Raw genomic sequence first — 12294 nt, 5'->3', positions numbered from 1 at the left:
GGTATGCTGTGTGCGGGTGCGTCACAGGTGGGGTGGATGTGGACAGCCATGGACTTTAAACAAGGCTCACCCTCGGCAATGTGAACGGGGCCTTATCCACTCAGCTCAAGAGAGCAGCACACACTTGCTTCCAGGAAGACGGATTCTGCTTGAAGACCACAACACCAACCCCTGCCTGGGCTTCCAGACTGCTGGCCTGTCCTGCACATGTGGGACCCGCCAGCCCTCACTGTTGCGGGCACCGTGCCTTTAAATAGACATAGACCCATGGGGGGTGGGGCGGGAGAGGGAGGGAGGGAGGGAGGGAGGATACAAATATGATGGATGGATAGGATGACTACAGATATGACAGAAGGAGATAGATAAACTGATATGATGGATGTGGGGGAATGAGAAGGCCATGCCAAGATGGCCGCTGGCAAGCGAGCGTCAGTTACTCAGGGATGGCTTTGAATCCCACCTGGCAATGGAGCCTGCCTGGCAACAGGCTGTGATTGGATGGCTTCGGAAACTGCCTGGCAACAGGCTGTGATTGGTTAGGGCATAAACTGCCCCTTGACCAGATTGGCTGGTCTTGGCCATATAAGCTGTTATACCAACTGAAATAAACGAGTCCGCGGGTTGCTTGCCTCAAGCCCACTTTCACCCGATTCCCAGGGTCTGTGTGGTGACTCCGCGCCTCTTGCCCCCACCATGCTCCTCCTCTCAGAAACGAATCCACTGCAACATTGTTGAGAAATCAACTGCAACAGATGGATGGGTGGGTGGATGGATGTATGGATGGGTGGATGGATGGGTGGGTGGTTGGATGGGTGGATGGGTGGATGGGTGGATGGGTGGATGGGTGGATGGGTGGATGGATGGATGGATGGGTGGATGGGTGGGTGGGTGGATGGATGGATGGATGGGTGGGTGGATGGGTGGGTGGGTGGGTGGATGGATAGGATGACTATAGGTATGACGGATGGAGACAATAGACAGCTATAATGGATGGATGGACAGAATGGATGGACGGATATCCTATCTGGGGTGGGAAAGCAGAATAGAGTGTTTTCCTGACTCGGCAGACATGGGACCACCTGACTCCCATCCTGCCATGAGCTGGAGACAGAAAGACCTCAGATGGTTCAAAGACAGAAACGGCTCGTTCTCCATGTCAAAATCCCATCCGTCCCTGCCGGTCCACGCTCAGCAAGGCTCTGGGGAGGACAGTCTGAGGGGACGCTTATGCTCAAAGGACACGCATCGTCCCCGTGGGAGGGTGAGGGACACAGGACTAGGGAAGTCCCTCACAGCCTCCCTCTCAAAACAGAGCCCCACTTCAACAGGAGACATTAGACTCCATCCCCTTTGGGGCCAAAGTGTGGAACAGGTCCCTAGGTGTGGCTCTGGGCCCTGGCCATGGCAGCATAGTTTGGGCTCTGTCCTACGGGATGCCAGTGGACAACCCACGGATGGACATTCGTCTGCATGTTTTTGTGTGTTCTCGGGCATCACCAGGTCTGTTCAGTTCCCCACCAGTGGACACTGCTCTGCGTGTTCTTGGCCAGCACCAAGTCTGCAGCTGTGTCTGGAGGCTCCAGCACTCTTGCCTTAAGGGACTGCCTCCTCCCCCAACAGCCAGACACCCACTCTGCCGCCGTCGGGAGAGCCAGCCTGGGCAGAGAACAGCACTTTCCAGAATGTCTCAGCTACCAACGGCACTGAGGATGCCTCATGGGAACAGGTCTGGGAGACGCACCAGGGCCACGTTCACCCTAACACCGAGGGCTGCCTGTGGGTGTGTCCAGGAAGACTGCTGCGTGAGCCTCCTTCGGCTCACAGGAGTTGGTTATGGTCTTAAAGTAAAAGATTTGTGGACCAGGGCTGTGGCGTAGCAGGTAAAGCCTCGGCCAGCCCACGTAAAAGATTTGTGGACCAGGGCTGTGGAGTAGCAGGTAAAGCCTCAGCCCACGTAAAAGATTTGTGGACCAGGGCTGTGGGGTAGCAGGTAAAGCCATGGCCCACGTAAAAGATTTGTGGACCAGGGCTGTGGAGTAGCAGGTAAAGCCACAGCCCACAGCCCCAGTGTCCCAGATAAACGCAGGTTCCCGCCCAGCTGCTCCACTTCGGATCCGGCTCCCTGCTGCGGCCCAAGTGCTTGGGCCCCTGCGGCCATGTGGGAGACACGGAAGAAACTCCTGGCTCCTGGCTTCAACCTAGCCATTGCCATCCTCTGGGGAGTGAACCAGCAGGTGGCAGTTTCTATCTCTCTGTCTCTCCCACCCTCTGTAACTCTTTAGAGTAAATAAATCTTTTTAAAGAAAATCAAGGACATCTCTCAACTTCCTGCTGAAGTCCCTTCTCCTTCTAAAGAAGACGTGCGTTTTTAAATATGACCTTGGTCTCCAACTGCAGCCAGAGACCGCGTCTCCCTGACGGCTGGCCCTGTCCCTTGTTGTGTGCCCAGGATTAAGGTCACAGCTACTGCCTCCCACCATGTCTTCTTCACACAGCTTGACTCCCAGTGAATCACCCTCGGCAGCCTCAGGCCAAGGCCACTTCCCAGCTGTTGGCACTGAGGTTCAGCTGCTTCAAACTGCGTGTGCACACGTGTGTGCATTGCGTGTGCCGCACACCAGTGTCTGCTGCCCACTCAGGCTTTCTGCAGCCCAAGCATCTCCACGTGGGGTCTTCCCTCGGCTGACACTGGGCAGACAGCAGAGAGGGCAGCGTCCCTAAACACCCGGCCAGCACCGACAAGGTCAGGGAGAACGGAGGGGATGCATCCTCCACACGAGGGCTAAGGGGCCAGGACGCAGGGGCGAGCCCTTGCTCGGCCTCTGCCGGTCTCGTTAGGGCTGAGCCTGGTGGAACTTCCCGGCCTTTGTCCCCCTCGGTGGCGAGCCCTGAAATTCTCCAGTCCTGGTGCTCTCTGCAGACCAGCATCTCAACAGACTTCAGCCAAAGGCAGGCTGTGCAAGGGCTGACTCCTGAGACTTCATCTTCAAACAGCTGGGAAGGATCACCATGAGCCACCTGGACCACGGGGCTCTCAGAGGGAGGAGGCGCCCAGAGGGAGGAGGCACAGCCAGCGGGTCGGCGGACATGCCCTAGTTGGGGTCCTGCTGAGTCCAGGCGGTGGCTGCGCTGCTCATGGGGGCCCAGGCTCACTGTCTGTGTGCAACACCACGGCAGCATCCACTCAGGGTATGGGGGTACCTGAGGGGGGCCGCTGGCCTTGCCACTGCTGTCCTGAAGTCACAGAAGGCCAGGATTGGGAGAGACCTCCAGGACAAGGGGCCCAGCTGCTGGCCACTGTCAGTCGGGGAACAGGGGGTCAGTGAGCAGGTGTCTGTCAATCACCCCCCCACTAAGTTGTAGAGGCAACAAGTCCATCCACCAGGGCCTCAGACCAAGGCCCCTGGGCCAAAACTGCCTGGCACCTGTGACTGCAAACAGAGCCCTCCACACTGTCAGCAACACCGAGCACCGGCAGCCGTGGCCAGCAAGGTCTAAGATATTCACCGTCTGGCCTTGCTGGTCTACACCAGAGCTTCTCGGCATTAGTGAGCACCAGAAGCACCGAGTGTGCCTGTGAGGAAGCTGACCCCCCAGCTCCCACTACCCCAGCCTCGGGCTCTGGAGATCGGGCCCGGGAGCTGCAGTTCAATCAGGCCTCTGCGGCAGGAGCCTGAGGACACTCCAGGAGGCCCCTGGTCTGTGCAGTCAGCAATCCCACGTGAGCCCAGCGCCACAGCCGGACTCTGGGATGGGAGTGACAGGGTCCTGGATTCCGGGGGCAGGGACAGGAGCTCCGCCAGGCTCACGGACATCAGGTCTGCCGCGTGTTGTTTCCCAGATGCAGCACAGAAAATGGGGAAGACAAGCGCGTCTGCCATCCCGAGGCCGAGGCCACGGCCACAGCCATCGCCACTCCGGCTGCAGCACCCTCCCGCCCAGGTGCCCCAGCTGAGCTTATCAACGTGGCTTCTCTGTCTCACAGCAGAGAATGAGAGCAGAGAAGCTGCTCACCGTCTTCCTACTTGAACTAAATGTTTCCACATGTCACTAAACATTGCCCCAAAATTCCATCCTCGGCAACAGCCGTACACACAGACTCAGCAGATCTCTGCGTGCTGATATGAAGTAAGCCAAGACGGACCGTTGCAGAAACAGCGGGGCGGAAAACAGGGTGTCATGGGACCCACCCGCCAGCATGCGAGAACGGGCTGCCTCTGGGAAGGGAGGCAGGACCCCCACCCCGGAACCCCGGGCAGCAGCAGGTCAGGACGACTGCACGCGAGCCACTTCTCACCCCCCAAGCTGTGAAAAATCCACTTCATCCCTAGCCACTTGGGGAGGGGGCAGCCGCGGACCAGGCCACTGTGCCAGAAGCCAGCATCCACACCGGAGGACCTGGTCCAAGTCCTGGCTGCTCTGCTTCCGACTCAGCGTCCAGCTAAGGCACCTGGGAGGCAGCTGACGATGGCCCAGTCCATGCCACCTGTATGGGAGACCCAGCTGGAATCCTGGGCTCCTGGCTTTGGCCTGGTTCACTGGGGAATGAACCAGTAGATGGAAAACCTGTGTCTCTGCCCCTCCTTGTCTGTCATTCTGCTTTTCAAATAATCAGGGCCTGACACTGTGGTTCAGCAGGTTAAGCCTTCAGCTGTGATGACGGCATCCGATATGGGCGCCGGTTCGAGTCCTGGTTGCTTCCCTTCCGATCCAGCTCCCATATAATGTGCCTGGGAAAGCAATGGAAGGTGGCCCAAGTGCTCAGGCCCCTGCTATCCATGTGGGAGACCTGGATGGAGTACAAGGCTCCTGGCTCCAGTCTGGCCCAGCCCCTGTGGTTACTGCCATTTGGGAAGTGAACCAGTGGATGAAAGATCTTTCTCTGTCCCTTCCTCTCTCTCTTTTGGCCTTTCAAGTAAATCAGGAAATATTTTTTTAAAAGGATAGCAATGAGCCGGTGCCGCGGCTCAACAGGCTAATCCTCCACCTAGTGGCGCCGGCACACCGGGTTCTAGTCCCGGTCGGGGCGCCGGATTCTGTCCTGGTTGCCTCTCTTCCAGGCCAGCTCTCTGCTGTGGCCTGGGAGTGCAGTGGAGGATGGCCCAAGTGCTTGGGCCCTGCACCCCATGGGAGACCAGAAGCGCCTGGCTCCTGGCTTCGGATCAGCGCGGTGCGCCAGCCGCAGCACGCCAGCCGTGGCGGCCATTGGAGGGTGAACCAACGGCAAAGGAAGACCTTTCTCTCTCTCTCTCACTGTCCACTCTGCCTGTCAAAAAATAAATAAAAATAAAAATAAAATAAAAGGATAACAATGGTCACTTTTATTGCCTGCATTGTGGTGCACCCCACATGTGAACCGTAAGAACTGAACCAGCTCTTCACTCTCATAGCTCAGTGCTCCTGAACTCCACAGGTTCGCTGGCCAAGTCACCGCCCAGCCGCCTGTGCCTGTGGCCTCGGGAGACTCGGCAGGGGCGTCGCGGGCGACCTGGACTTTCCCAGCAGGCAGGAGGCGGCTCTCCAGGAGCCCTGCCCCTGCGGCTCAGCAGCAGCAAGCGGTGACCTTGTCCCAAGCATAGCACCCTGGGTCTAAGAGGGGTCAGTAACCCCCAGTCCCAGGGCCTGGACTGCACTGAGGGAACAGCACTGCAGGCACCTGCCAGGCCCCACCACCCGCACACCCACCGTTCCACGCACACGAGCGGCTGCACAAAGCCACAGGCAGCAGCTCCTAAACCCCTTCCTGCTTCACACCTGTCCCAGACCTCCCAGCCCCGTGCACCCCGCGTGGCCGGGAAGGCGGGGCCGGGGGCTTGGGCGGCATCACTGCCCATCCCTGGGTTTCATCTCCTCGTCAATACAACGATGGCACAGGCCCAGGAAGCCCAGGCACTGCGGCCACCAAAACTCATCGCCCTGCCTGCCCTGTGACAGCAAGAGGGAGCCAAGAAGCGCGAGGCTGGGTCTGGGTCTTGGGTCAGAGACACCTGATCCTGCAACATTTAGCTACTCGCCAGGTGCTCAGGAGGTAGAGATGTCAAAGCACTGGCTCCACGGCCGCAGGAGACCCACAGCCAGCTTCCTCCCCCCTGGACAAGAGCCGTGCACACGCTCTGTGAAAAGCACAGGGCACCTCGTGGCCGTGCACACGCCAGCACCTGTTCCCAGGTGCCGCTGATGCCACACCCAGTGAAGCAGGCAGGTGTATCTCAGGTGTTCACGGAAGGGCAGCCAGGAGGGAAGCAGGGGGTCACTTGTGTTGTCTGGAAACCGGGCTGCCAGGCAGGGTCTCCAGACCCCTGCCTAACCACCATGGCACTGCCTTTCAGGCCACAGCTTCTTCATTCTGAACACGGGTGCAGGGCCCAGCCGCATCGCTGACCTGGCTTTCCGATGCCTTTTGTCAAGACGAACTCCGCATAAACCCTAAACCACCTCCTTGCAGGCTACAAGACTTTTACATATTTCTGTGTCTCCGGTACCCACCTCCCAGCCCCTCCAGCCTTCAGAGAGGGAAGGCACGGCACAGTGGGGCGGGGTTCCCAGCAGCCTCGACGCCCTCTGGCCCCGGCTTCACCAAGAGCAGAGGGAACTTGCCCTGTGCCCCAGCACCACTTCAGACCTCTGTGACACCAAGAGATGAGCCACATCCCAACACAGCCCCTGCCAAGCCAGCAACTGGGTCAGCAAGACGGCAGCCCAGGAAGCAAAGCAGAGTCTGAGATGACGCATTCCCAGCTGCTTCCCGTCAGTGCTGGCCGACGCATCCATCACCCGTACAGCAGTGTCCGGAAGAACCCGCACCCACCCACACAGGGGCCCCTGACGACCGCGAAACGAGCGCGACGGGGCTACTTGGGAGTAAGCAGTTAAGAGCTGAACCTGTTCGGGATGTGCACAGGTGGACCGCGTGTCTGCACACGGCAGGCGCAAGACTTGGCACGTGCTCGGCACACACAGGTGGAGGTGCAGGTGCACGGATTGTAGGCCTGGCCACTGGTACCAGATTGCCCCACGGTGGAGGCAGCTGCTAATTGGGCAATCAGTGGGTACCGGTGTGTCAGGGAGAGCACCACAGGAGGGCAGAGACACAGACGGGGGGAGGGGGGACGGTGCCGGCAGGACAGGCAGAGGCGCGGTGTAAGCAGAACCACGGGGCAGAGAGCTGAGCACTACAAGGGCTGTGTGGGGCAAACTGGGGCGCGATGCGGTCTTAGGACAGCAGATAGTAAACAAGGCCACCGCAGAGGCTGCCACACACACAGATCTGCCACTTCGGTGCAAGGGGAAGAGCTAGGAAGGTACAGGCAACAGCAGCCATCCCACAGGCCAGGAGCCCAGACACGGCCCTGAGACGTCACTCACCTCACTCCTGGGCCCTCGAGGCCCCGTCTGACACACAGCCCGCTCCAGTCCAGGTGCCCAAGCAAGTCTGCCCTAAGTCACCAACTCCTGCCCCCTCTTTAGTCTGTCCACGGCTCATTTGTCTGAATACTTCAGATGATTCCAGAACACCTCAGTCTGCCTCACTGTGACGCGTCAGGTCCAGCAAGACAGAGGCTCCTGGGAAGTCGGGCGGCCAGCACCCCTCTCTGCCCTTCTCCCTGGCTGGCTGCTTCCTCCCAGGGTCTAACTGCAACAACAGAGGGCGACCAGCCTGGGGACGTCGCCCTTGCTCCCTCCTCCAGGCCCTGAGCCCGTCAGGGACCCGACAGACAGCACTTCCTGCATGCAAATTCCACCTGCCCAGCTCCCAGGGTCTCGGCAGGAAGCAGAGGCCTGACTGCTCCTCAAGCCTTTCACGGCCCCTCCCTCCCCACCTGCACCACAGCCCAGAGCCTGCCCTGAAAGCCAAGTTTCAGCCCTGGAGCTGGCCCCCAGGCCCCCAGGCCATTTGGCTCCACCCAAGGACCAGGGCAGGAGGATGCTGACCCCCTGGTGACCCTGCTCCTGCCAGTACCCAACCCCAGCCTCAGCGGCAAGCCACACCCCACTCCCCACCCCGCCACCATGGGCTCCAGGGCCCTGCCATGGAAGCCACGTTGCTCTTGGCACCTGTTCTGGGTGCTGTGCTGAGATGCTCCAGAACTGGGGTTCACCCGCAGATACCAGCACACACAGAGACAGGTGCAGACAAGGGAGGCAAAACTCCCACAGGCCACAGTGAGGAGGAGCCCAGCACCCACAGTGAGGAGGAGCCCAGCACCCACAGTGAGGAAGAACCCAGCACCCGCAGTGAGGAGGAGCCCAGCACCCGCAGTGAGGAAGAGCCCACCACCCGCAGAGAGCAGTGAGGAGGAGCCCACCACCCACAAGAAGGAACCCACCACCCACAGTGAGGAGGAGCCCAGCACCCGCAGTGAGGAGGAGCCCACCACCCACAGTGAGGAGGAACCTACCACCCACAGTGAGGAGGAGCCCACCACCCACAGTGAGGAGGAGCCCAGCACCCACAGTGAGGAGGAGCCCAGCACCCGCAGAGAGCAGTGAGGAGGAGCCCACCACCAACAGAGAGCAGTGAGGAGGAGCCCAGCACCCACAAGAAGGAACCCACCACCCACAAGAAGGAACCCACCACCCGCAGTGAGGAGGAGCCCACCACCCGCAGAGAGCAGTGAGGAGGAGCCCACCACCCACAAGAAGGAACCCACCACCCACAGTGAGGAGGAGCCCAGCACCCGCAGTGAGGAGGAGCCCAGCACCCACAGTGAGGAGGAGCCCAGCACCCGCAGAGAGCAGTGAGGAGGAGCCCACCACCAACAGAGAGCAGTGAGGAGGAGCCCAGCACCCACAAGAAGGAACCCACCACCCACAAGAAGGAACCCACCACCCGCAGTGAGGAGGAGCCCACCACCCGCAGAGAGCAGTGAGGAGGAGCCCACCACCCACAAGAAGGAACCCACCACCCACAGTGAGGAGGAGCCCAGCACCCGCAGTGAGGAGGAGCCCACCACCCACAGTGAGGAGGAACCCACCACCCACAGTGAGGAGGAACCCACCACCCACAGTGAGGAGGAGCCCACCACCCACAGTGAGGAGGAGCCCAGCACCCAGAGAGAGCAGTGAGGAAGAGCCCACCACCCACAGAGAGCAGTGAGGAGGAGCCCAGCACCCACAAGAAGGAACCCACCACCCACAAGAAGGAACCCACCACCCGCAGTGAGGAGGAGCCCACCACCCACAGTGAGGAGGAGTGCACCACCCACAGTGAAGAGGAACCCACCACCCACAGTGAAGAGGAACCCACCACCCACAGTGAGGAGGAACCCACCACCCACAGTGAAGAGGAACCCACCACCCGCAGTGAGGAGGAACCCACAACCCACAGAAAGGAGGAGCCCACCTCCCGCAGTGAGGAGGAACCCACAACCCACAGAAAGGAGGAGCCCACCACCCACGGTGGCCCCCCAGCCCCACTTCCTTCCCCATCATCCACACTGCCCAATGATCAGCATCCGACCACATGGGCCACAGACCCAGCTACCAAGATCGGGGTGCAGGCAGGAGCTGCAGCAGGGCCACCAGGACCCTCGGGTAAGAGGGCCAACCTGGAGCCAGGTCCTCCCCACGGCGGCCTTGGCCATGAAAACCCCACCTCACCTTTCATTCCAAACTTGGACCTCCGCCCGTACTTGTTGATCATGACAAAGAGAACGACCAGCAGGACGCAGGCAAAGGCAGCCAGTCCCACAGCGATGGACACCTGCCGGGAGCCAAGGGGACAGTCAGGGACAGTCACTGAGCCCAAGTGCCACAGAAGCAGTGTGTGTGCCCCATGGCAGGGCCTGGCCGAGCTCTGCCACTGAGCACCGTCCCCAGGAGAAGCCATGTGGAGACCCAAGAACACGCGAAACAAACCCTGGAAGAGGACGTCACCCACACTGGCCAGAAAGCGCCACGGCGTGCCCCCTGCCCCTCCCACCAGGGCTGTCCCAAAGTCCAGGGCAGCCTCGGAACTGTTTCAATTTCCCAGCAAGTTCTGCACTCCACTTCAACACCCAGGCCCCTCAGCCCCTTCCAGGAGGAGCTTAGAGACCTGGGCCCCAGAAGACCCCTTTCTTCCCCTCCTCAGAGCCATCTCAGGCCCTGGGAGAGGGGGCGGAGCTGATAAGAGATGCCCACGTTGCCCACAGAGACACCCTGAGCCCCTGCAGTCGCATGGCCAGCAGCCCCAGAGATGGGGTCTTTCCAGGTGCTCTCTCCCAGACCCTGGGCCTTGGAGCCGACCCCCGAAGCCTTCCTGAAACCAGGAACTCTCCCACCACACGGGAAGGCATACGCGGCTGACAGCCACCTGCTCATCCCTGCTTTCTCCTGCCCCAAGTCCTGGGGTTCCAAGTAAGGTGAGATTTGGGAAAGCAGTAACTAGACGAAGCCTGAGGGCTCCCTGCCTCTCAACCATACAGTGACTCACCCCAAAAGTGTCTTCCTCTGGTTTGTGGGTCACAGTGATAGGAGGCGTGGGGCTCACATCAGCGGCAACTGAAAACCAAACATGAGGAGGAGGCCATCAGCTCAGCTGCTGTGGACCCGCACCACGCCCCACCCCTCCCCCAGCCTCCAGTGTCAGCTCAGCTGCAGTGGACCCACACCACCCCCACCCCTCCCCCCAGCCTCCAGTGGAGCCTGCTGTGGACCCGCACTACCCCCACCCCTCCCCCCAGCCTCCAGTGTCAGCTCAGCTGCTATGGACCCGCACCACCCCCACCCCTCCCCCCAGCCTCCAGTGGAGCCTGCTGTGGACCCGCACTACCCCCACCCCTCCCCCCAGCCTCCAGTGGAGCCTGCTATGGACCCGCACTACCCCCACCTCTCCCCCCAGCCTCCAGTGGAGCCTGCTGTGGACCCGCACCACCCCCACCCTCGTGGAGCCTGCCGTGGACCCGCACCACCCCCACCCCCGTGGAGCCTGCTATGGACCCGCACCACCCCCACCCCTCCCCCCACCTTCCAGTGGAGCCACCTGGAAGCCAGTCTCCAGCCACCTGGCTTCCCAGGCTCTGCCCAGTCTCAGAGACCAGTTCCCTGCCGAGCCAACAGCCCAGTGCAGGCTCCAGAGGAAGAGCAGCCTCCACTTGCACCCCGCCCCCACCCCAGGGACAGCGCCACCACCTGGGCTCAGTGCACCCGGCTCCAGGCTGGAGGAGAAGAGGCCTGGGGTCCTGGCCAGCGTGGGATGAGCAGGCTTCCCTGGTGGCAGCTGCTGCCGGCACTGCAGCTCCACCGGGCAGACAAGGCTTTCCGCGGCCTGCCTGCACCCTTCCCTCTTGCTCCTGGGCCCCACAAACAGCCCACCCCTCCCCTACCTGAGTGCAGTAACTCAGGTGGAAAACGGAACCATCTGAGCCCGAAGCACGCTTCACCCAGCCAGCCCCAGACGGCCCTCGGCCCTTGCTGCTGCCACCCCCACTCCCCCACAGGGAAGAAAGGGTTACAAACGTGAGTCTCCCTGCCCATCTCGAGCAAAATCCCAGCCTTTTATGGTTGTGTATCCCTGACACCAAATCATCTCTAAATCGAAGCTCAAAATCCCACCCAGGACACAGGAGCTGTCAGGAGACCCCACAGATCCCACCTCCACCCCAGGGGAGCTGGCCGGCAGCTGGGCTCCTGACGCCAGGGAGAAATGCAGCAGGAGCAGACTCCCACTCTCTCTACAAGGACCATGGAGGCAACCGAGGGGGGCGTGCCAGGGCGTAGGAAACCCCGAAGCCCCTCTCCTGCGGGTAGGGCAGCCCACAGCATGGCCAGAACTCAGGGGTTCCCTGGGGAAACCGAGACATGGAACAACCACCCACAAAGAGGGGCTCAGAACTGCCCGAGCCATGTCTCTGCCCCCCCACACCTGCTCACGCCCACCACGCTCTCCGCCACTGTGGGCGGGCGAGCTGCACCAGGAAAGCTTTGTGGATTCCAGTTATCAAAGGTCTCAGAACCAACACACTTCAGAGCAACAGAGAAGGAGACTTACCTAAGTCAAAGATATCTGTGCTCTCTGCAAAAGAGGATGGAGAGAGTTAACAAGTGCAACAAAATCCAGAGCACGCTGTCCTAGCCACTCGGCCCTCCCGCTCACCAGCATCCCTGTTTCCATGGCAACCGACATGGAGCTCCTTGGTGCACCCCATGCTGCACTGCAGGGAACAAGAGACGATGTTTCAGGGCAGGGGCCCACCTGGGCGCTAGCTCCAGTACTGTGTGGGGAGTTGACCCCAACCAATCCACTGCCTTATACAGCCCATCCCCCTTCAGGCCCACAGCACGGGGACAGTGCTGCAGAGGGGCTTCCCGGGA

General features: G+C 60.8%; 1 protein-coding gene across 7 annotated transcripts in view; it reads right to left on the bottom strand.

Moving 5' to 3' along the window:
* NTRK3 (neurotrophic receptor tyrosine kinase 3) overlaps nucleotides 1–12294 on the bottom strand; it is a 265470-nt gene that overhangs the window by 155746 nt on the left and 97430 nt on the right. For all 7 annotated transcript variants that reach the window (XM_070053298.1, XM_070053297.1, XM_070053296.1 and 4 more), the window contains exons 10-12: nucleotides 11972–11995; nucleotides 10415–10482; nucleotides 9601–9703 (exon numbers count right to left, since the gene is read on the bottom strand). In XM_070053298.1, coding sequence (XP_069909399.1) covers nucleotides 9601–9703; nucleotides 10415–10482; nucleotides 11972–11995 — 195 coding nt within the window. The remainder of the gene's footprint in view (nucleotides 1–9600; nucleotides 9704–10414; nucleotides 10483–11971; nucleotides 11996–12294) is intronic.

The sequence above is a fragment of the Oryctolagus cuniculus genome, chromosome 12, assembly GCF_964237555.1.
Source record: "Oryctolagus cuniculus chromosome 12, mOryCun1.1, whole genome shotgun sequence".
In the NCBI taxonomy this organism is placed as follows: domain Eukaryota; kingdom Metazoa; phylum Chordata; class Mammalia; order Lagomorpha; family Leporidae; genus Oryctolagus; species Oryctolagus cuniculus.
This window is presented reverse-complemented; position numbering and strand designations above follow the sequence as displayed.